The 22,249-nt window shown below is 65.0% G+C and overlaps 10 protein-coding genes across 10 annotated transcripts; 4 read left to right on the forward strand and 6 right to left on the reverse strand.

Annotated features, from left to right (window-relative positions):
- Window positions 1-97: 97 nt before the first annotated feature.
- On the reverse strand, window positions 98-2,295 carry PUT2 (1-pyrroline-5-carboxylate dehydrogenase; the record flags this gene model as incomplete). Its single annotated transcript, XM_076647843.1, has 6 exons — window positions 98-614; window positions 723-861; window positions 923-1,475; window positions 1,601-1,705; window positions 1,769-1,945; window positions 2,008-2,295. The coding sequence occupies 6 exons, from the start codon at window positions 2,293-2,295 to the stop codon at window positions 98-100; spliced, it is 1,779 nt and encodes a 592-aa protein (XP_076506665.1).
- An 837-nt stretch (window positions 2,296-3,132) lies between these two features.
- JCM10292_002338 (uncharacterized protein) lies at window positions 3,133-4,853 on the forward strand (the record flags this gene model as incomplete). The annotated part of the gene is made up of 3 exons (XM_076647844.1): window positions 3,133-3,261; window positions 3,345-4,529; window positions 4,599-4,853. 3 exons carry the CDS (start codon window positions 3,133-3,135, stop codon window positions 4,851-4,853), a joined length of 1,569 nt encoding a protein of 522 aa, XP_076506666.1.
- A 149-nt stretch (window positions 4,854-5,002) lies between these two features.
- On the reverse strand, window positions 5,003-8,798 carry YCG1 (condensin subunit YCG1; the record flags this gene model as incomplete). The annotated part of the gene is made up of 14 exons (XM_076647845.1): window positions 5,003-5,260; window positions 5,319-5,428; window positions 5,508-5,593; window positions 5,676-5,800; window positions 5,870-6,001; window positions 6,058-6,177; window positions 6,234-6,374; window positions 6,434-6,562; window positions 6,627-7,012; window positions 7,078-7,368; window positions 7,435-7,832; window positions 7,891-8,124; window positions 8,208-8,394; window positions 8,453-8,798. 14 exons carry the CDS (start codon window positions 8,796-8,798, stop codon window positions 5,003-5,005), a joined length of 2,943 nt encoding a protein of 980 aa, XP_076506667.1.
- Window positions 8,799-9,065: 267 nt separating this feature from the next.
- Window positions 9,066-11,884, reverse strand: JCM10292_002340 (uncharacterized protein; the record flags this gene model as incomplete). Its single annotated transcript, XM_076647846.1, has 3 exons — window positions 9,066-9,643; window positions 9,711-11,467; window positions 11,529-11,884. The coding sequence occupies 3 exons, from the start codon at window positions 11,882-11,884 to the stop codon at window positions 9,066-9,068; spliced, it is 2,691 nt and encodes an 896-aa protein (XP_076506668.1).
- Window positions 11,885-12,408: 524 nt separating this feature from the next.
- JCM10292_002341 (F-box protein) lies at window positions 12,409-14,935 on the forward strand (the record flags this gene model as incomplete). Its single annotated transcript, XM_076647847.1, has 4 exons — window positions 12,409-12,957; window positions 13,017-13,056; window positions 13,110-13,219; window positions 13,286-14,935. 4 exons carry the CDS (start codon window positions 12,409-12,411, stop codon window positions 14,933-14,935), a joined length of 2,349 nt encoding a protein of 782 aa, XP_076506669.1.
- A 270-nt stretch (window positions 14,936-15,205) lies between these two features.
- On the reverse strand, window positions 15,206-17,071 carry JCM10292_002342 (uncharacterized protein; the record flags this gene model as incomplete). The annotated part of the gene is made up of 2 exons (XM_076647848.1): window positions 15,206-16,725; window positions 16,957-17,071. The coding sequence occupies 2 exons, from the start codon at window positions 17,069-17,071 to the stop codon at window positions 15,206-15,208; spliced, it is 1,635 nt and encodes a 544-aa protein (XP_076506670.1).
- A 570-nt stretch (window positions 17,072-17,641) lies between these two features.
- On the forward strand, window positions 17,642-18,043 carry YOS1 (Yos1p; the record flags this gene model as incomplete). Its single annotated transcript, XM_076647849.1, has 2 exons — window positions 17,642-17,927; window positions 17,988-18,043. 2 exons carry the CDS (start codon window positions 17,642-17,644, stop codon window positions 18,041-18,043), a joined length of 342 nt encoding a protein of 113 aa, XP_076506671.1.
- Window positions 18,044-18,581: 538 nt separating this feature from the next.
- On the forward strand, window positions 18,582-19,687 carry TMA22 (Tma22p; the record flags this gene model as incomplete). The annotated part of the gene is made up of 6 exons (XM_076647850.1): window positions 18,582-18,654; window positions 18,732-18,780; window positions 18,844-18,902; window positions 18,983-19,104; window positions 19,249-19,446; window positions 19,544-19,687. 6 exons carry the CDS (start codon window positions 18,582-18,584, stop codon window positions 19,685-19,687), a joined length of 645 nt encoding a protein of 214 aa, XP_076506672.1.
- Window positions 19,688-19,800: 113 nt separating this feature from the next.
- On the reverse strand, window positions 19,801-21,134 carry RAD14 (DNA repair protein RAD14; the record flags this gene model as incomplete). Its single annotated transcript, XM_076647851.1, has 4 exons — window positions 19,801-20,168; window positions 20,249-20,428; window positions 20,509-20,967; window positions 21,038-21,134. The coding sequence occupies 4 exons, from the start codon at window positions 21,132-21,134 to the stop codon at window positions 19,801-19,803; spliced, it is 1,104 nt and encodes a 367-aa protein (XP_076506673.1).
- Window positions 21,135-21,396: 262 nt separating this feature from the next.
- JCM10292_002346 (uncharacterized protein) lies at window positions 21,397-22,164 on the reverse strand (the record flags this gene model as incomplete). The annotated part of the gene is made up of 3 exons (XM_076647852.1): window positions 21,397-21,512; window positions 21,581-21,673; window positions 21,816-22,164. The coding sequence occupies 3 exons, from the start codon at window positions 22,162-22,164 to the stop codon at window positions 21,397-21,399; spliced, it is 558 nt and encodes a 185-aa protein (XP_076506674.1).
- Window positions 22,165-22,249: the final 85 nt, after the last annotated feature.

A 22,249-nucleotide genomic window follows, 5' to 3' on the forward strand; every position in this document is an offset into this window, starting at 1 on the left:
GCTCTCCATCTCGCTCATCGAGCCTGCCACTCTTCACTCTGGGCTGGACCAACCGTCACAAACACTGCTGTTAATACAGATATACGTCACTCTCGCTTCAAACGAGGTTGCTGGGGTAAGGGAACTCGGTCGGCGGGCAGAAGGTCTCCTTGATCGAGCGGATCTGGCAGAAGCGCGCAAACAGGTTGAGCGAACCAGCCTTGTCGTTCGTGCCCGAGCCACGCGCGCCGCCGAACGGCTGCTGGCCGACGACGGCACCGGTCGACTTGTCGTTGATGTAGAAGTTGCCGGCCGAGTGACGCAGGAGCGCGCTCGCCTTGACCGTCGCCGCGCGGTCGTTCGACCAGATGCAGCCGGTGAGAGCGTAGGTGGTCGTCTCGTCGATCAGCTTGCACGTCTCCTCGAACTTGGCGTCGTCGTACACGTAGGCGGTGAGGACCGGGCCGAAGATCTCGTCAACCATGGTCGGCGAGAGCGGGTCCTGCGTCTTGATAACCGTCGGCTTGACGAAGAAGCCCTTCGAGTTGTCGCCAACGCCGCCAGTGAGCACCTTGCCGCCAGCCGCCTTGGCCTTCTCGACGTACGAGAGGACCTTGTCGTACGACTGCTGCGAGCTGTGTACCATGGACGCGTCAGCGCGTCGATCCGATATCGCTTGTTGCGGGCCCGGTGAGGCGCGTGCGAGGACAGGAAAGGCGCAGAGGGGATGGCAGGGAACGCACATGACGGGACCCATGAAGTGCTCAAATTCGGTGACCGAGCCAACCGAGATCTTCTCGACCTCCTCAACGAGGACCTTGAAAAACTCCTCCTCGAGCGACTTCGGGACGTAGAGACGCGAGAGCGCCGAGCATTTCTGGCCTGTGAAGCGCGAGGGTGTGAGCGCTCCGTTGTCTCATACTGTTCGCACGCACAGACGCACCCTGGTACTCGAATGCGCCACGGAGAGCACCGATGGCAGCGGCACGGACGTCAGCCGAGGGGTGGACGAGCTGGAAGTTCTTGCCGCCGGTCTCGCCGACGATGCGCGGGTAGCTGAGGTACTTGTCGACGTTGTTGCCGATCTTCTTCCACAGCTGGCGGAAGACGTGAGTCGAGCCCGTGAAGTGGAGGCCGGCGAACATGCGGTGCTCGAGGACGCGGTCGACGAGCGAGATGGTGGGCTCGCCGTTCGGGCACGGGAGGAACTGGATCACGTTCTTCGGAAGGCCGGCCTCGAGAAGGATCTGGAGGACGAGCCACGACGAGTAGGTCGCGGTGGGCGAGGGCTTCCAGACAAGGACGTTGCCAGTGAGCGCCGGCGCGCCAACGAGGTTGCCCGAGATGGCGGTGAAGTTGAACGGCGTGACGGCGAAGACGAAGCCCTCGAGCGGGCGGTACTCAGAGCGGTTCCAGACGCCCGGCGAGTTCTCAGTCGGCTGCTGCGCGTAGAGCTGCTCGCACTGCGAGGCACCGAAGCGGAAGAAGTCGGCGAGCTGCACGCGAAGATGCGTTAGTATCTTTCCTGTTCTGATCTTTTGTGCAGTTTCCCGTGGAGCACGTAGCAGTGTGCAGTGATGCGTTGGGAGCACGTATGCAGGAGGAGAGAGACGGAACGCACCTCGGCAGCGGCGTCAATCTCAGCCTGCCAAACGTTCTTGCCCTGGCCGAGCATGGTCGCAGCGCAGATCTTGGCACGGTACTTGCCGCTCACGAGGTCGGCAGCCTATGGCGGAATGCCGAGTCAGTCCCAGCACTCCGACAAAGTAGTGATGGAATGAAGGCGCACACGAAGGAAGATGGCGGCACGGTCGTTGAAGGGCATCTGCTCCCACTCCTTCTGCGCTGCGAGAGCGTGCTCAATCGCCTCGGACGTGAGCTCCGGAGTCGACGTTGCGAAGGTTGCGAGCGCCTTCTGGTGGTTGTGGGGCATCGGCTGCACCGTGCGCTCACCGCCGAGTTGGACCTGCGGATGCTCGCTGTCAGTTCAAGTAACTCATCTACAGTATGGCAAAGCGGTGTACACACCTCCTTGCCGCCGACGAACGCCGGCACCTCGAAAGGAGCAGCCGCCTCGAGCTCGGCAAGAGCCTCCTTGAGCGCGGCGCGCTCCGCAGAGTTGACGGCGTAGTGCAGGTTCGGCTCGTTGCGGACAACAGGGAGCTTGTAGGTGGCGTTGGTCGACGGCGCGACCGTCGCAAGAGCGCGGGCGGCGACAGCTGCACGGCGGGCGACGAGCGAGGCCGGCGTAGGCACCGCACGAGGGCGGGCGGCAGCAGCGATGCGGCGCGCAGCAGGGCGGGTAACGGACGACATTGGCGGACTCGGGTGCAGAGGAGCAGGCAGACGACAAGAAGCAGCGCCGGATTCAAGCTGTGGCCCTCGCCCGTGCCCCCCTTGGCCGCATCCGAGGGTTGCCGGAGAGCGGGGAAAGGCGAGCCAATCACTGCTGGACTTTCTTGAATGGGGACAAGGGGCGGAGGCGCTTATCGCGAGCCGAGGCTTCGGATCGCCGTTCTCGCTCTCGCGTCCTTGCGAGATGCGACGAGAAGTCAGGGAGGAGGTGCACGTTCGCCTGCTGGCCTGCTGGTCGCTCTGTTCGACTCCCCTGATCCTCTTCAGCGTCTCAATAGTGACACACGAGAGTCATGAAACTGCAAGCGGACTCGGCAAGGCAAAGGAAGGACGTCGCAGGCCGGCCTTCTCAAATGGACGGCGGTGGAAGCTACTGCAGAGCCGCAAGAGCATCCGTCAGGGGCTCGCTGAGATCGCGGCAGAGTCCCTGAGGCGCAGCGAGTAGAGCGACTTGCAAAAGGGGACTTTTGCGGGCGGAGCCGAGGCATGCAGACGAAATAGAGACGCCCGTGTCATTCGCTTCTCTCGCTCACTGTGCTATCTTGCCGAGTTCAATTGCTCGTACTGACAGTACCAGAGTTTATCTCACTCACTTCCATGGCCAGAGAGCAGTGTGCGGAGCGGTTACTCGGATCTGGCGCGGTCCACTTGAGGCTGTTCGCGGCTCTCGTCTTTTCCCTTCCTTCTCCTCACTCGACTCTGCTCGACTCGCTCAGAGTACCTCGCAGAGATACTCGCCCAGCGTCCAAGACCACCAGGCACCCGCTCCGTTCACACTCGCTCTCTCCAGTCCTCACGATGGCTCCCTCGCTCCTCACTCCCTTCTTCCTCCCGGTCACCCTCGTCAAGGGTTACGCGCGCTTGTGCAAGGCAAGCATCAGCTTTGCCATCGAGGCGACCAAGCTCGTCGACGCGGCCCTCACGCCTGTGCGTTCCTCCCCTCTGGGCTCCGTTCGCCATTTCGTCCGAACATCCTGCCTGACCCTCGTGTGACTGGCTGGCGCGTGCAGTATATCGCCGAGGCCGGCAAGAAGCGCAGCACGGCGAGTGTGCAGGCGCACAAGGCCTTCTCCTCGCCCTCAGCCGTCAAGGACGTCTCGCTCGTTCACGCCTCTTCGACCTTGAGTACCTCGTCGCCCTCGTCAGCCTGTTTGCCTTCGTCGACCCACACCACGTCTGCGTTCTCAATCAAGTTCGCCGCGAAGAACGACCACAAGCCCGCTGTTCTGCCCTTGATGGCCTCACTTGCCGCCTCGCTCGACAATTGCGACTCGAACAGCGCCTCGAGCATTTTGACGCCGGTCTTGCCCACCCTCAGCCCCACCTCGAGATCTTCGGCCTCCTCGTGCACTTCCATGCCCTCGAACAAGAGCAAGGCTGGGTCGTTCACCACTTCGTCGCCGTGCAAGGCGCCACGCCTTCTCCCTTCGTCTGCCTCGCGCACCAAGACCATCGCTCTCGAGCACGCACTCACTGCCGCCATCGCCGAGGGTCGCCTCACTGACGGCGAGCTCTACTACGCCGCAAAAGAGCACGTCCTCGCACGCATCGAGGTCGAGGAGCCGCACGAGCGCCGCACCGAACTCGCGCGCACTTTTTCGTCGGTCTACCCTGCCGGTTCTTTCGAGGCCGCCGAGGAGCTCAGGAGTCGCAACATCCGCCTCACCGAGCGCGTCCACTCGCTGCTGACCGACTATCTCGACTCCCGCACCTCGACCCCAACTCGCAAGCACAAGGAGCAGACGACGCCTCGCCTCACTGGCACGATCGTCGACCTCGCGGTCTACTCATCTCCCTTTGTCAACCTCTCGTCGATCCGTCGCAGCCTGCGCCGCGAACCGAAGCGGATTGCCAGTCGCCCCGGCTTCCACCTCTCCTCGCCGCTCCGCCGTGAGGTGCTCGAGTGGGCTGCTGTCGAGACGGCGCACAAATGCAACAGTATCATCTGCGTCGTCTCGAGCATCGACGTTGTCGATGCCTCGTTCGACGACAGCGAGATCGACGAGACTGAGAAGGTCAACCCGCACGAGGAGGGCGTGCGGGCGCTAGACTGGCGCGCTCTCCAGGTCCCGTCGACTCTTGCCATGATGTTCGAAGCTGCAGAAGACCGTGAGACTCCTGAGCGCCCCTCGTCGCCCATCCCGTGGCTTCACGAGGACTCGGACTTGCTGACTGAGGAGGACGACCTGTCGGACGTGCGTTCCTACCTCCTTACCCTTTCCGCGGCTCACACTAGTGACTGACTTGCCTACTCGTCCTGCCAGGCGGAACTGGTTTCTGCAGCGCCCAGGGAACGGGATTGGGGCGCCGAGGCAGCCGACGAGGACGACGAGGAATACTTCCGCAACCCTCCCGTCTTCCCGACTGTCGCGATCCAGGGTCCAACGAGCGCCCTCACGACCGACGGACACCTTCTCCCATCCCCGCATCTCCATGCCCCCGAGAGGGAGACGCTCGACTGGTCGACCGAGACGTTCGACGACGACGAGTACTTCCGCTGCCCGCCCGTCTTCTGCTAGACTTCCGCCTTCCTTCTTGCTATCCTCTACATCAGCTCTCGCATGCCCATCGTCCGCTAGCCTCTCTGTATTGTGTGCTCTCGTCTGTTGTCACCAGTAGCGCTACATCGAGACTGTATTGTGACTGGATTCGCCGAACCGTCTCGTCCCTACTCCTCCTCGTCCTCCTCTTCACTCTCCTCGTCCTCATCCTCGTCCTCATCCTCCTCGTCCTCGCCCTCCTCTTCATCGTCCTCGCTCCCCTCACCCTCGACCTTCGCGATCCATCGCTTGATACCCGCCACCGCCTCGCTCTCGTCGATCTGCTCGTCTGTCAATGCTTCGACACGCGCGCCAAACGTCTTGAGCACCGAGGCTTCAAAGCGATTGAGGGCGTTGCGAGGAACGGCGTCGGCGAGTGGTCGGCTCTGTGAATGCGTGTGGGATCAGTCGATGCGACATCTCGAGGAAGCCCACTGAACGTACGGCCTTGAGCTCCTCAATGAGCACAAGAAGCGCCTTGATCGTGAGGTCGTCGGCTTCATCAGCAAGGTAGAGTTTGGGCAAGAGCTGGCACCAGAGCTTCCGGGCGTCCTCTACGCGATGAGAGCGGGGGCGTCAGTAATGCCCCTAGGCGCGACGGGAGCCGACGCGCGCTCAAGGGAAATTACGCACTCTCTTCAGACCGGTAGAGCGCCTTGACCATCTTGATTGCCAAGTCGACCTGGATAGTCTCGTCCGGCTGAACATGGTCGGCATCACTGCGCAGCACAACCGAGGCACCAAGCGTCAGCGGCGCAGATTCCAAAGCGTTGACTTGATCAGCGAAAGCCCTGCACGCACATGGTCTTCTGCGGGTCGGTCCAGTCGACCAGCTGCGAACCGATCTGTAGCGGAGTGACCATGCTTGACTTGTCCTTGACCTCGTCGTACACGCTGCGGAGGACGTCGAGCGTCTTGATGACGACCTGTTATGCGCGAACACAATCCGTCAGCCCTGGCCGGCCAAGTTCGCTGAAACGGGCGACGACACGCACGTTGGCGACTCGTCGCTGGTTCTGCGGATTTGAGTAGCAGAAGACCGGGAAGAAGTACGACAGGCACTGCCGCAACTCGGGGTTGTCGGCCGTCTCGCCCGCGAAGTAGAGCAGTACCAGGCGCGCGAGGATCTGCGGAGCGAGAAGCGTCAGCGGTGAATGGAAGAGAGAACTGCTGTCAGACACACCTCCTCATCCGTGACCATACCGGACAGCATGAGCTTGGCGATACCGACGACGGCGGTTGCTGCAGCCTGCGGGTCCTCCTGGTCGAGCGAGCTGCCGAGGAAGCCGAGGATGATGTCGGCCTGCACGATCAACCGTAAGTCAAGCAGGAATCAGGGCGAGCACAACGAGGACGTACCCCGAAACCACGCTCCTCGCCGAAGTTGATGCCGTGCAGAACGAGGAGGTCGAAGAGCGTCTGCAGCACCTTGACCTGCAGCTCGCCTTCGGTGGCCTCACTCTGACGTGCAAGGAGCTGGAACGAGTCCAGTGCCATGGACTGTGCGAGTCCAGGTCAGCAGGTCATTCTGAGCGGGCTGAGGCGGACGCAGGGCTGACCTTGTCGAGCAGGCAGCACAGTCCGAGGCAGATGAGACCCTGTGCGCGGACCTCGTAGTCCTTGGTCTTGACAGAGGGGACGATGAGCTCGGCGACGAGGCCGTGCAGCATCGAGTTCTCCTGGAGAGCCTGTCGAGAGGGAGATCTAAGTCAGCCGCGTAGCCCAAGGAGGAGTTAGGGAGCGAAGACATACACTCATGACACGCTCAAGCAGCGCCTTGACGACAAAGAGGCAGCGCAGGTCGAGCTCCTTGCGCCGTTCCGCCTGTTGCGGGTTCTGCACGCCGCTCTTGCGCCTCGCCTTCCCCTTGCCCTTGGCGATCCTGCGCGCCTGCGTCTCCTCGTCCTCGCCGCTGTGCATCTCGTCGTCCTCATCTTCGTCCTCGTCCTCGTCGCCCTCGTCGTCTTCCTGTCCGTCGAGCTCCGAGTCGCTCGTGACGAGGTGCGAATTACGGCGGAGTGACTGGACGATCTCGACAACGATGCGCATGAAATCGCGCTCCGAAGTACCCTTGAGGAGGACATCGAGGCATTTCGGGATGAGTGAAGGCGGGAGGAGCGAGTGCTGCAGCATCTCGCCTGCGGGAGGAGACCACCAAACGTCAGGAAGCGCGATTCGCTGCGGCGATCAACGGCGCACGTACGCATCAGCTCAAACATCTTCCGCCGCCCGATCTCGTCGCCATAGTCGAGGTGCACCGCAATCCCGACCAGCTCGCCGACGATGAACTCGCCGTTCGCCTCGCGCTCGTCGTTGCGCTCGTCCGCCTCGAGCGCGACGACAAGCTCGGTCCAGGCGGACTGGAGGAAGTAGGCGAGGGCCGTGACGACGGGCTCGGTGTCGGCGAGGGCAGGCGATTCGACGTTGCGGAGGTAGTCGAGGTAGACGCGAGCGAGGAGGGCGGTCGAGGGAGTGAGGGTCTGATAGTACGAATCTGTCGCAGTGGATTACGTCAGGTCTGTCGCAGTGCACAGTGTTGCGCGATCGGGCAAGAGCGCACCGGTAAATTCGATGCCCTCCACGAGGTCGGGCCTGACCTCGAACACCGCCTCGAGCGCCTTCTCCGCCACAGCCACGCCCTCCTCCTTGTGCAAGTTGAAGAGCCCGACGAACGCCTCGACGGCGTCTTCGCCCTGCGCGTCCTGCGCCACCTGCTCGGCCCAGCGCGCGACAAGCTTCTTCGCCGCCTTGCGCACGGCCTCCTCGCGGTCGCGCAGGCCCCGGCCAAGGATGGTCTGGCGCTGCTTGACGCTGAGAGAGTGCACTGGGATCTCGGCCAGCACGTGCCCGAAGGCGAGGCGCCGATTCGTCGTGTCGATGTCGAGCGTGCGGCGCAAGAGAGAGGGAAGGGTCGCGGGAGTGGGAATGAGGTTGAACAGCGCAGCACGGCGAACCTCGCTGTGTAGCACAGAGTCAGTGTTGCCTTCTTGGAAGCTCGTGAGAGGGTTGAGCGCACGCCGCTGCATCGTGGTTGAGAACGTCGACGAGCACCTCCGTTACGCTCCGCTTCTCTCCCTTGTCCTTGCGTCCTTCCTCCTCATCCGAATCGTCGTCCGAGTCCTCCTCGTCTGCACCTTCGTCTGCGTCCTGCAGCTTGGAGAGTGCAACGACGGCGTGTTGCCGGACGGAAGCCTCCTTGTCGCGGACGCGCTCAAGCAGGGCCGCCTTGAGCGTCCGGTACGACTCGTCACTGTGAGCGCGGCAACGGCGTCAATCAATAGACTGGCCGCGACAAGCCGGGGCCTTCCTGTATTTCGTCGGGCCGCGACTCACTCGATCTCGCCGAGGCTGTTAATCATGAGCGCAACAAGCTGAACGCAGCGGTAGCGGGCGATCTTGCTCTTTGCCTGGAAGCCGCGCAGGAGGAAGGCAAGGAGCTGCGCAACGAGGCGAGACGCCGGCCCGTCGTCCTCGTCCTCTTCATCGTCCTCGTCGCGGTTGGCCTCGCGCTGCTTGAAGTCTGGGTAGATATTTCTCAGCTTCTCGCACGCGGAGGGCGTAGAGAGAGTGTCACGCACCATACTCGACTGCGAACCCGACAAAGCCCGCGACAAACTTGACGATGCGGTCGGCCTGGTCGACGCCCTTCTTGACGCCGAGCGGGAACGCGACCATCTCGCGAAACCTTTCGCCAAACGCCTTTTCGCCCGAGAGGCGGGTGAAGCGGCCGTCGGCGCTGAGCGTCGTCACCTTGCTGCAGCGGACAAAGAGCGAGTGGAGCGAGTTGATGAGCTTGCGGTGCGCGGCCGTCGTGTGCTGCGCCGAGCCGAAGAGCGCGGGCAGCTGGGTCGAGAGGGCCTCGGAGAGCGTGTCGAGCGAGTCGGGCACAGCCTGGTCTGCGGCCCGCTTGAGACGAGCCGGCATGTTGAGGGACGGTGGTGGGGAGCGGGTCAAGTGCGAGTGGAAGCAGGCGGGAAAGCCGCCGGGCAGTTGCGTGAGCCTGTGCAGCAAGTGCGCTGCTACTGAGCTGCTGTATGCCGCTGCTTCGGCAGCGAGACGGTACGGCAGAGGGCGACACCTCCGCTCCGCAGACGCGCCGCTCGCGTCGCATTCGCGGTCACGTGCAGCATCGGCAAAGGGGGGAATTGCACAGCGACTACAAGGTATACGGAAGCACGGCATTCACACTGTCTAGATGACCTCGAGCTCTTCGAGCGCACGGCGGAACATGCCCATGCGCTCGGCCGCATAGGAGAGGTAGTCGTACACCTCGCCGACATCCTCGAGCTCGTCGAGGTCGACGAGGTCCCCCACCTGCGCCTCGTCCAGCCCGAGCGCCTCGACCGACTCGACGAGGCTTTGCTCCTCCTGCTGCTGCTGCTGCTGCTGCTGCTGCTGCTGAGGCTCGGCGGGCGGGGGCGACGGCGAGTGGAGCGGCGCGCCGCGCTGCGCCTTGTCCTTCCACACGGCGATGCGCGCGAGGAGGTCCTCCTTGGCCTGCACGATGCCCCACACGGCCCACACGGCGTGCGAGCTCGCCTCCCACACGCGCACCTCGTCCTGCAGCCGCTCGACGCGCGCATCGTCCCCCGCTGCGGCGGGAGAGGGCGCCTCGCCGTCGCCCGGCCCGTCGAACCCGCCGTCGCAGCCGATGTAGGCGCGCAGGAAGCGCGCGCGCTCCGAAGCGGTCGGGTACGGCTGGTGCGCCGAGAGCGAGTGCGACAGCGAGGGATGGTGGTAGTCGGCCTGCCACTCGCAGAAGTGGTTCGCTGCAGGGTGCACATGCACAGGTCAGCACCACCGCAGCTTGCCGAAAAGACAGAAGGCAGAGCACACCGATGTCGAACGCGCGTGGATTGGCGCCTGCGTACTCAAAGTCGACGACGATGAGCCTCCTGTGCGCGCCGCCCTCGCGCTGCGCGCGGCGGTCCAGCTCGTCCTCGTCCTCCTTGCTCCCGCCGCGCGGCGTCATGACGAGCAAGTTGCCGTACTGCGTGTCGTTGTGCGCAAAGACGCGCTTGGAGCGCCCGTGCGCGCGCTCGTGCCGGTGCACGAACGCGCGGTACAGACGCACTTGCTGCTCGAACAGCGGGAGGTTGAGCGTCGAACGCACGGCAAACGTGCGCGACGGCGACGACAGCGGCGGAATGTGCTCGGCATCGCCTGCGCCGGCCGTAGGCGAGGCGGGCGTCCCCGGGCCCGAGGGGCTCGACGCGCTCGACGGGGTCGATAAGAGGCGCTCAAAGCCCGGCAGCTGCGCCAGCTCGTCGAGCTCGCGCAGGACGTTCTTGGCCTCGCGCGTCCAGCGCGTGATGTTTTCCCACACGCACAGCTTGGTATCGCGCGCGCGCCCCTGGCTCCCGCCGCGCGAGCTCGTCCCGCGCCTGCGCGCGCGCTTCTTGTCGTCGGCGCGCGACTCGGACGGCGTGCGCACGGGGAGCATCTCGGGCGACGAGACGAGCGAGCGCGGCGTGCCCGCGCTGTACGACCCCGAGTTGAGCGTCGAGACGGACGCGAGGGACGAGGTCGAGTAGGACGACGAGTGCGACCGAATAGAGCTCGACGACGACGACGTCGTGCCGAACGAGAAGACGGACGAGCTCGACGAGGTCGAGTAGACGCTCGCGCCGCTCACGGGCGACTTGGTCGGCGGCGACCTCGCGCCGCTGCCGCTTGGATTCACGAGAGGCTCCGGACCTGGTCGCGCGGCCGCAGCAGCGCCGGCGGGGTCACGGCTCCTGCTGCGCTTGCTCCGGCGGCGCTCGCGCTCGCGCTCCGCCTCTTCCTCGGTCTGCGGCGGGATCATCTGCTCGAGCTCGACCGAGTGGAGCTCGCGCATCCTGCGCCCGATCCAGCGGCTCACGCGCGGGTCGCGCATCTCGTCCTTGGTGAGCGCGCGCGAGTGGAAATACTCCTCGACGCGGCCGTTGCCAAAGGTGCCGAGGACGTGCGCGCCGATGCCGTACTGCGACGAGAGCGTGTGCAGGATGTGCAGCTCGTTGCGCCGCGAGATGAGCGAGCCAGACTGCGGGCCGTAGATGCGCAGGAGGAGCGTCGGCGCCGAGAGCAGAATCTTCTCCGTCGCAGGGGCGGCGTCACTGGCGTGCGCAGGCAGCGAAGAGGAGCGTGCAGCGGGCGAGCCGGAAGGCGTGCCCTCGGATGAGTCGGGGAAGTGGCCGGGCAAGCGCGACGTCGCGGGTTGCGGTGTCGCGGGAGTAGGCGGGGAAGGAGTGGCCGCGCGGGGCTTGGGCGTCGCAGCCGCCTGCCGCCCGCGCTCGAGCTCGCTGAAGACGGTCGCGGGGAGCATGCGTCCGTCGGCCTCTGACGGCGGAGCGGGAGTGAGGGCAGAAATCGGGTCGGCGGCATCCGAGGCGTACGAGCCGGGCGACTCTACGGGCGGAGCGGCTTCGACCTCGACCTCGGTCTCGGGAATCGAGATGAAGAAGACGGCGTTGGTGAGCGAGCCCGAGACCTTGTGAATGTGGATGAGCGAGGGAGGGGTGTCGAGCGGGAGGGTGCTCCACCCGAGGACGCCGAGCTGGTCGCGGACGAGGTGGAGGAGGAGGGCGAGGAACGGCTCGGTCTTGTACTGCCTGCAAGGTGCACTCGGGTCAGCGCTGTGCCCCGGGACCAGGTCGAGGTGCGCGGGAGTACTTGGCGTCGAGGCGGAGGTTGCTGCAGGGGACGCCCTGGACGTGGCCGTCCTCGAGGGTCCAGTCCTCTACGTCTGCGTCCTCGTCAAAGGGGTCCCCGTCATCCTCGTCGTCGTCGCCGGAAGAGTCGGGGCCCGAGTCGCCGTCGTCGTGGTCGGCCCACTGTCCCGGGGCGAGGAACTCGAGGTCGTCGCCGGCGGGGATGTCGGGGTTGCGGTGGTTGTGGGTGAGCGAGAACGAGTCTCCCGAGCTCTGCCTGCGGTGGTGGCCGGGCGGGTCCCTCGCGGGGAGCAGGAGCGGGCTCGTCTGGGGCGGGATCTGGACGAGCGCCGGGCTGTATGCGGGCGAGACGGGCATCTGTGTGCCCCGTTCGTCTGTGCTCCTCGTGGTCCCGCTCGCGGTCTCTGTCGCGGTCAAGTACGGGCGGCGTGAGCGGTGGATGCGAGCCAAGCGAGACTCTGCGACGGGTGAAGCGGCGGCTCTGCACCGCACACGGGGCCTCCTTCCACGCGAGCACAGAGCGAGAGGCCACCACAGGCCCAGCGAGGCTCTGCACCGCTCCAGCGCACTCGAATCCGCCCGTCGCCCGCTCGTGTCCCGAGTGTTGCGGGCTCCACTTGGCCAGTCCCTGTCCTCGTCGCGCACCGATCAAGGTGGGTGTCGCTGCATCTTGTGCACCACTAGGCTGTAGGGCTCGGGCTATGTCCGAGCACCGGAACGAGCGAACGTGCGGCCGGACTTGCGCCTCCCTCTCCTCGCCGCACCCGCTCTGCCTCGATCGCATCGACGCACGCTGCAGTCCCTGAGCTCAAGGGTCGCTGTGGTACGCAAACTGACGTACAGCGACTGGTGCAGACCTCGCTCTCCCTGCAGACGCCGATATGGCCGCTCCGTCGCCCTCTGCCGACCGCCTCTTCTGGTCGTCCCCCTCGCCCAAGCCCAAACCGCCCTGCGACAGTCCCGCCCCCGCCCCCACCGCCTCTCCGACGACGCCAACTCCCCGTCGACGCACCCCGCTCAGCCCTCGCCCGGCGCACAAGCGCTCGCCGCTCGTCTCGCGCGCGTGGAACCGCCGCCTGTCCTTCTCGGGCGCGAGCCCAGGCAGCAGTGCCGGCCCGTCGACTCCTTTCGAAGCATCTTCTTCGTCGGATCTCTCGTCGGGCGCTGTCACCCCTTTTGCGCTCGACGATGCCGAGGCAGCGGACGCAGTCAAGCAAGGTGGCTTCACCTTCTCGCCCGCGAAAGCGTCCGCCGCGCTGCCATCCGCGCTGCCGATCGACGCCTTCGACCTGTCTGGCATGGCGATGGAGATCGACGAGGCCGCAGGGGTAGCCGTCTCGCCGCCCAGGACTCAGCAGAGTCCGCTCAGGAAGTGGGACAAGGTGACGACGAGGCGGCCGAGGATCAAGCGTGTCAAGACGGGCATCAACGTAGGCCCCATGCCTTTCGAAAGTCGCTGACCGAGTACTGACACGCTCGCTGCGCACAGGATCTGCCAGACGAGCTGTTGCTGCGCATCTTCAGCTTTCGTAAGTCGACGCCTCCTCCGCTCCTGCCACAGGACTGACGTCGTCGGATTCAGTCAACGATCAGCAAGGCTTTCGCCCGCTCCCGAGCAAGATTACGTCCGACATGCCCGAGTGGTACACACCGCCCGTTCGCATCGGCCTCGTTTGCCAACGCTGGTTGCCTGTGCGGTGTCCCAACGTCTGCTTGGCCGAAGCCACGCAGAACCTCTGACGTCTATATGCGCCGCAGCTCGCCCGTCATCTCTACTACCGCTTCGTCAAGATCTCGCATCTCTCGCGCATCTCGGCGCTCTATCGTACCTTTGCTACGAACGGCGACCTCCCGCTCTCTGTCCGCCACCTGTGCATCGACCTCCCGTCTGCAGTTCTTGACAAGCTCGACCTACCTGCACCTGGGCGCCTGCCTCCGTCGACACCGACGCGCGAAGCTGATAGCGACGTCGAGCCGGTCGCCCCCGCCCACCTCGTCTTGCCCGTCTCCAACTCGCCCACAAAGAAGCCAAAAGCACCGCTCACGCAGGCGGATGAGCTGCGCGCCGTTTTCCAAAGCTGCTCGCACCTCCTGAGTCTCGAGATCGCAGGCGTCCCGCCTGCGACGCTCTTCACCTCGTCGAGCTCTTCGCTCTCGGCGCTGCACCGCCTGCATCAGCTGCGCCTGTCGACCGTCACGTCTCTCACCCTTCGCGGCGACAGCTCGTCGCTAGATGCGTCCGATGCACCGACTCTTACGTCGACCACCGTGCGCGACGCCCTCTTCGCGCTCACTGGGCTGCGGCGCCTCACGCTCAAGCAATTCGCCTCGTCGGCGCTCATTTCCGAAGCGCTCGACTTTGCCCCCAAGCGGACCTCCCTCGGCTTCCGCGCGCGCCCTCTACCGGCCCGCGCACGCTCGAACGCGCTCCTCCCGCTCGAGCGCCTCGCGCTGCTTGAGTGCTGCGTCTCGCCCGCCGACCTCCTCGCCCTCCTGCGCCAGTGCCAGCGCGGCCGGCTGCGCGCGCTCATCGTCGAGGACGCCTGGACCGCCGCCGACGCGGCGCGCAACCGGGCGCGCCACCTGTGGGAGCTCCCGACGTGCGAGGCGCTCGGCGGCGGCGGCGGAGCGGACGAGCGCGCGATCGCCGCCCTCGTGCGCGAGAGCCTCGTCTCGCTCCGCGCGACGCTGCACAACTACCCGCCCGTGACGGGCGTCGCGGGCGCGCTCGCGTCGACGTCGATGCGCTCGCCCGAACGCGCGACGAGGCCCCTCCCCGGCGGCCGTTCGGGCGCGCAGAGACGAGACAAGCATGTCCTGGACGCGTTCATCGCGCAGCTCGACAACCTCGTCGTGCTCGACGTTGGAGGGACGGTTGTCACGCCCGCGCTGTTCCCGCCCGAGGCGCCTCGTTCGCCCTCGTACTCTGCGAGCGCCGCCTCTACCACCACCGCAGGAGCTTCAGAAGAGCCCCTCCTGCGCCTGCCGCGCTCCGTCCGCTCCCTCACGCTCCGCACCTGCCCGCTCCTCCCTCCCTCCTCTCTCCTCCCCTTCCTCTCGTCCCTCGCGCCTTCTCCCTCGCTCTCGTCCTCGCCGCGCGCGCTCGCGCTCCACACGCTCCACACGCTCGGCGGGTCCGAGCACGGCTGGTCCAATCCCGCCGCGAGCTGGGCCGTCCAGCGCGCGTGCTGGGACGCCGGCGTGAGGTGGATCTCGGCGCGCCAGGCGGGCGGGTGGGTCGTCGACCCGTCGGCGGCGGCTGCTGCCGCTGCTGCCGCGGCGACGGCGGGTGGAGGCACGGGCGACGGTAAGGCCCCTGTTGATGGACTGGCCGTGATTGGGCAGGATCAAGACGGGACCGGGTGGGGCATGAGGCGCGAGGGCGCGAGGGTCGGAGGCGGGTGGTGAGTTTGGCAGGATGGGGTGCGCTGCGTGTGTCGATTTTGGTCTGTGAAGCTTCGTGGAGTCCTGCTCATCGAAGGGCAAAGCCATGCATTTGCTGCAACTGTTTCGACGGAGTAAATGCGTAGTCGATGCAAGAACGAGGCAAAGAGGCCAGAGGGCTGTGCATAGGTTGGGAGGAAGCAATGTACTACAACAAACATGTAAAGGTGCGCATAGGGGGCAAGGATAAACGACGGCGAGCGGAGGGTCTATACGGGAAGCGGCGAGCGCGGCTCAGGCCCCGCGCCGCTTCTCCTTCTTGGCCTGCTTGTCCCGCAGGGCCTGCTCGACGCGCAGGCTGAGTCGGCGGCCTGCGCCGACGGTCGGAGAGGGAGTTTCCGCCTCGCTGGACGTGGTAGATGCTCCCGTGGAGGCTGGCGAAACAGGCGAGGTGGGCGTTGCGGGAGAGACGGGCAGCGGCGGGAGCGCGACCACCTTGACTTCGGGAGAAGAGGGCGTTATAGAAAGCTTGGGCGGTCGTGCTGCGATGACCGTGGGTTTTGTCGAGGCGGAGTGAGCGGGAGTGGGCGAGTCTTGCGGCGACTCGCCGCCCGACAAAACGGACACGGGCGACGAGGACGGTGGCGCGATCGCGATGGACGCGTCCGAGGAGAAGGGCGGAATGGCAGCCGCGACGGCCGCGATGCCAGCGAGCGAGCTGGTCACGCTCGTTGGAGCCAGCACGTCTTCCTCGCTCGCCTCCTCAAAGACATCCCCGTCCCCTTCCTCGTCGGAGAAGGCATCGGAGCTTGCATCGCTGTCCGAGTCGGGCGAGACGGCCAGCCGCGCGGGAGCGGGCGAGGCTATCCGGCCCGACTTGGTCTTGACCCAGCGCGGGACGGCCGAGGCGCGGTCTGAGCCTGGCGCGGGCGAGAGCGACTGCGAGCGCGGTTGGTGTGTAGGACTCAGCGCGCGGCGACGAGTGGGAGAAGACTTGGCACCGGCAGCGGAGCGGGCGCCGACGATGAAAGCGGGAGAGGGGGAGCGAGCGGAGGGGTTGAGTGGAGAGGGTGATGTGGGTCGACGGCTGCGGGAAGACGGGGTGGGCGAGAGGGAGGCAGTGCGAGCGATGGCGGGAGAGGCGGCAAAGCGAGGGGCACGCCGAGCAGGTCGAGTGGATGCGGGTGGATCGCTCGAGTCTTCCTCCGACTCGTCCGCCCTGGTCGCCGGTATGGGCTTCCCCGGTGCAGCCGCCTTTGACGACTCGGATGTGCCCGGCCGCTTGATGACGGCTGTCCCGCCCTGGCTCTTCGAGTAGAAGTCGCGCGTCCTCCTGAACCCGCCGATCCCGCCTAACCCGTCGGCGCCCTGCATGTCTGGAGACGCCCAGACTGCCCGCATCGTCTCGAGCTCGTCCCGCGAAGGCTCGACGACGCGCACATGCTTGACGGGCCTGACGACCGGCGGCGACAAGGCCGTTTCCGTCGTGACCTTCTCCTCCTTCTCTGGACGAGCAGGTCCCGCTGCCTCACCCGCCAATGCAGCGACCTGCTTCAGGCATCCGCGCAAGCCGTGCGGGACAGGTTTGGACGCGATCCTCCACAGGTCGCTCTCGCCATCCGACTCGCCCTTCGCCAGCTCGTCCTCGTCGCCATACTTTGGGGGCGGGAGGAGCAGCTTGCGCCACTTGCGGACTGCGACGCCCGTGCCGCCATTCTCGTGACGGTTGAGGCGCGTGTTGAGCTCAGTGAGAGTGAGGGCGCGCTTCGGGCGCGAGAGGAAGATGAGGCGGGCGAGGAGGAAGACGGCTACGGCTGCAGGGGGGCGAGAGCGGGTCAGCGCGCGTCTCGAGCGTCGGTTGCACAGTGCAAGGTGCCGTCGAGCTCGTCGCACAGACCTCACACGACCCTTAGCCCCGAGCACAATTGTCCGCTCGTCAGATGCCCGTGAAACCGGATCGAGCGATGTCCCTCGCAGGGCGGTCCCACCAGCATCGTGGGTAGACGCGAAGAGGTCTCTACTATGCGATGGAAGCGCGCACGTACTGATTGCGGTCGCCGCGAGGAAGAGGCGAGCGAGGATCCACAGGTTGATGGACGGCGGAAGGCGAGAGACCGCGAACAGCCCGTCGAGGGGCAGATCGGCGCTGCCGGACGGCATAGCTAGTGCCCTGATAGCCTGCCCAGCTGCTCCTGGCTGGACTCGAGCCGATGGAAGCAAGCGCGGATTGTCGACAGACGGCGACCTGCAACGGTCGACCCGCGAACGGGTCGAGGCGCAGACTAGCAGGGCGGTGCCCCATCTTGAGCGAGTTTCAACTCAGAATAAATGTCTAGGCTCGAATCGGTCACCCCGACAAGCTGAGCGGGAACTTGTCTGGTCGGCTCTGTCCCCCTTTCGCTCCCTCGTCATCCGCGACTGGGCTCAACCTCGCCCGTGATCCACACAGACTAGCTAATCAGCTCTCGGTGAGCTAGATCACTCTTCTCTTGAGCTGGGCGGCTCGGGCAAGGCGCAACGGACCCGCTTCGTGTGCAGCCGTCGACGAAGACCTGGAGGACGTGCAACAGCAGTGCATGCGCCCAGAACGGGCGAGCTGCTGTGCGTACAAGGTGTACAGGTGGTCGTCCAGCTCACCACGCAACCTACGCGCCTCTTGAGGCGAACTCGCTGACCTTCGCCTCGACACCTCGACACCTGTGCACGCCCTTCCCCCGTCCGCCTGTAGCCATGGCCGGTTTCTTCGGGCTCGGATCTGTCGCCTACTTCGTCCTCTTCATGATCAACGCCGTCGCCGTCCTCAACAAGGAACGCTTCCTCGCCCCACTCGGCTTGACCACCTCGCATTTCCACCAGCAGCAGCAACAGCAGTCGTTCAACCAGGGTGGCGGGTACAATCAGGGCTTCGACAACTATGGCATGCCCCAGGGGAGCATGGGACCGCCCGGAGGAGGCGACGTCAGCATCAAGATGCGCGCCGTTCAGCTCGTCGACGCCGTGCGAACCCTGATGCGCAGTGCGTACCGGTTCCTGTTCAGCGCCTTCCAGCAACCTGCTCACTACGGCTCGCACGCAGTCCCGCTCATCCCCATCAACATCGTCGTCATCATCTACGAGCTCCTCTTCGGTTGATGGCCACCGGCCACCTCCTCTTTCTCCTTCATTCGCGCCATCCCGCCATGTATCGATACCATTCTTCCTCCTTCGACATACCCCCCAGCATCCTGCGATACCCAACCTCGCCTTGTGCAAATCACACGTAGCCGCGAGCGTTCTGCCCCCTCCCTCGCCAATCCGCCAATCCGGTCCTTCTCCGCCCTGTCTTTCACGGATGAATGGAAACTCGCGCATCGAGCCGCTCCTAATTGCGCTCTCTGCGCATTCTGATGCAGGCGAGGGGTCCTGAGCTGCTGTCCTGGCGGTACAGGTAGACCCTGGACTGGCAGGAAGACATGTGCGGTGCAAGCATAATGAACGCGTCCATTACCGCACCAGCCTGTGGCGCAAGTGAGAGCGGTAGTAAACGCCGTCAATACTTCTCAAAGCGGAGGACGCCATTCATAGCATGACCTCGTCCTCATCGCTTCGGCTCAGCTCTCTGCCCTCCGTCGCATCCACCCTTTCGGCTTGCCCGCTTGCTAGCACTCCTAAAGTGCTTCAATATCCCAGAATGAGCGCCGAAGCACCCGTCGCATCGACCAGCAGCGGTCCCGCCGTGCCCAAGACTGTCATCTACTGCCAGGGTGCGTCGGCTCTTCCCTCCAGCTGCGCGCGTTCGGGCTGCATACGGGCGTAGGTGAGCTGAGCCGTCGGACCACAGTGTGCTCCTACCCGCCCGAGTACTGCGAGTTCAACTCGAAGAAGGCCAAGTGCGTTCCTACTCCTGCTTCAGCCTCGTCTTTCAGCTCGAGATGACGGTTCGAATGCTCCAGGTGCGAGACTTGGCTCAAGGAGAACCACCCAACGCTGCACGCCAAGTACTACTCGGAGAGTGCGCCCCCTCTTCCCCTGCCCGCTTGCCCTCTGGCGCTGTCCACGTACGAGCCTGCGACTGACGACTGATCCGCACAGGTGCGCTCGAGGAAAAGCTCGCCAACTTGACGGTCGAGCAGCGCGAGGCGCTCGACAAGGACCTGGCCAAGCGCGAGAAGAAGGAGGAGCAGAAGGCCGAGAAGGAAAAGGCCAAGATTGCGGTGCGTCCTATGTGTCGGCGCGATTGTCGACCTGCAGCCCTGTCGTGTCGCATGCTAGCAGTCGCTTGCCGGCGACGACGGGTCCAGTTGTAGGACTTCGCTGACACCCTGCTTTCGCCTTGTGCGCCCGTACGCGTAAAACAGGCGGCCAAGATTGTCGTTAAGCGCATAGAGCGCAACAAGAAGAAGTACGTCACGTCGGTGCACGGCTTGCACCACTTCAACATCGACCTGAAAAAGGCCGCCAAGCTCTTTGCCAACAAGTTTGGCGCGGGCGCGACCGTGTCCAAGACGGCGCAGGGCGACGAGGAGATCCTTATCCAGGGCGACGTGAGCGTCGATGTGAGTTGATCGCTGCTTGCGGTTCTGCTTCGACTGCTGCTGCGGGCGAAGAGGGTCTCAAAGCAAGCGCTCAGCTCACTCTCCAAATTTTCCGCAGGTCGAGGAGATGCTGCTGGACCAGGAGGACAAGAAGCTCGTGGCAGTGTTTGGCGGCAACATCACCGACAAGCAGATCAGCCTCGTCGAGGACAAGCCGAAGAAGAAGGGGCAGGCCGCACCGGGAGCGGAAGGAGCGGAGTAGCCTTGCTCTCGTCTCGGGGCAAGCAGTTGAAACGAGCACGAATATGTTCGGCAACAACACAAGCGAGTACCACAAGGCGTGCGAGGGCGAGGCAGGGAAGCACTGCGCCCTCGTCAGAACGTCTCCGTCTCCGTCTCGAACCCACACTCGCGACACCGCTGCACCGTCTCGCCCCGCGCGCCCGTGGCGTCCTCAAACTCGTGGTGATGCTCGGCGTCCTGCCGCCGGTGCCACACGTTGGTCTTGGTCTTCTTGCGCAGCTCCTGCAGCTTTTTCGCAAACTTCTTGCTCTTCTTGTCCTTCTTCTCGGCCTCGCGCCGCTCGAACTCGGCGTCGAGCGCCTCGGCCGACCCCCATTTCTTGTCCGAGAACGCAAACTCCTCGACCTGGCACCGCAGGAAGAGCATCATGTTGCTGTAGGTCGGGCGGTGCGGGTTCGGGCGCAGGAGGTGCGGCATGAGCTCCGTATCGCGCAGCTCGGCTGTGAGTGGTGTGCAGACATATGATCAGCAAGGCTGGGCCAGAACACAGCGCTCAAGCGGAGGACTGCACCAGACTCACGCTCGGTCAGAAGGTAGTCCTCTTTGCACTCGGTCTTGGTCAGGAGCGAGTACATCTCGGGCCGCTCCTTCTTGCAGTTGGTGCAACACATGACGCCAAAGACGGTGCGCAGCTGATCGTCGAGGTCGAGGGTGCCGCAGTGCACGCACTTGGGGTTCTCGGTCGGGTCGAGCGACATGGCTGTGGGAGAACAGGCGTCAGCCGACACGGTTGCAGCACGCAGAGACCTGGACAGGCAGAGACTGAGAGCAACGACGCACTCGCCTGCCGCAGCTGTCCCTGCTTGCGCGCATTCTCGAGCCGCATGCGCTTGAGTTCCTCCTGCATCTGCCTCTCCTTGAGCCTGCGCGGGTCGTCCTCCTCGCCCTCGAGCAAGAACCCGCCGCGCGAGTTCTTGAGCGTCGACAGGTCGTACTCGACATACTGCCCGATCATGCTCGGGAGGGGCGCCGTGTCGGCTCCCCCGCCTGGTCCATCGGCACCGGCAAAGTGCTTTACGGGCTGGCCGCGAGACGGGCCCGAGAGGGCCGCCTGGAGCGCATTTGAAGCGCTACGCGTGCCCGCCGAGGTCGCAGTCGCGGCGTAGCGCGCGTTCGGTGCGGTCGGTGAGGTCGAGTCGGCGGGGAGGACCTGCAGTGGGCGTTTGCCGAGCGCGTTGGGGCGCTCTGCACCGCTGTTCTGCCGTTGCACACGCTCGCGCTCCTGCAGCTTGGCTTTGGCTGCGCAGGCAGACGAAGCGTTGTCAGCTCGGAGCGATGACAACGACCAAGACGAGGTGGCGGAGCGCACCGCGCAGGCGGTTTTTTTCGAACTTGCGGACCTGCTCAGGCGTGAGCTGCAAATTGGACGGGCCCGCGCCTGGCGGCGGCGTGCGGCGAGCGGACATGGCGCGACCGAGACGAGCGAAACCAGCGAAACTGTGAATGAGGTCAAGTTGACATCGCACTCATCTCCGGTGCGACAGCCTGCGAGAGCGTGTGTAGGCGCTACGAAATCCTCTGTACACGACTGGCAGTTGCGCAAATGCTCTAGCGGGCAAGAGAAGCTTCCTCTCCTCTGACTCCCTCCCCGCTGGCGTCGTCAACAGATAGACGAGGCGTGACGGGCTAGGGAAGCTGTATAGGGACACGTTCAAGCCTCATTGCTCCTCATGCTGCTGCTACTACACGCTCTGCCGCATCCACAGCTGCTGACGCCGGTTCTGTTACGGTAGGCTCGCCGAATGCGTCTGCCGGCACCTGGTTCTGCACGCTTGACAGTGCGCCTGCGGGTTCGGAGGTCGATGCATTCGTCAGAAGCAAGGTCACGGGGCACACGAGAAGCCAAGCGCACCGGCAAGGATGAAAGTCACGTCGCCTCGCTGCCCCTCGCCTGGTTTCGTCTCGTAGCCCACCTGCAGCTGACACCGCGGGCAAAAGAATCGTCCTGTGTGCGCGATTGACCCGTCAGCTGCTGTGTGGAAATGGACGCAGCGTCACACAGCGAGAGAGCCGTGAGAGCCTAGCATTCCAGACCCGACGGGCGGCTGGTAGGGAGCGACCGCATTGGTGAGCGGAGGAGGACGCACGCTGGAACTCGAATCCCCCGTCGTGATTCACCAGCACGCCGTTCCCCTCCTTGCCCGCCGCGCCAAACGCATTCACGACGAGCGAGTCGCCCTCTGCCTTGTCGAGCGGCCGCGGCGGGGGCAAGTCCTTGCCGTGCTCCGACACGTTGAGCTTGTACGTGCGGTACGCCGGGCCGGAGCGATTCACAAGGCAGTACGACCCGTCGAACGGGCGCCGCGGGAGCTGCGCGAGCGGTGCGTCGACGACGAGGATGAAGTCGCCGCACAGGCAGTAATGCACGTGCAGATTCTCAGGGCCAAAGTCCTCCTTGGACTGGCTGATGGCGTGGCGGCCGCCTCCCTTGGGCATTGCGAGCGGTTCGAGGCGGCGAAGATGAGGAGGGGCAAGGGCGGAGAGCGGGGCCGGGAGATTCGAAGCTTGTGCGAGACAGTCC

This window comes from Rhodotorula paludigena (assembly GCF_050403205.1).
Source record: "Rhodotorula paludigena JCM10292 DNA, Rt_paludigena_JCM10292v1_ctg11, whole genome shotgun sequence".
Taxonomy (NCBI): domain Eukaryota; kingdom Fungi; phylum Basidiomycota; class Microbotryomycetes; order Sporidiobolales; family Sporidiobolaceae; genus Rhodotorula; species Rhodotorula paludigena.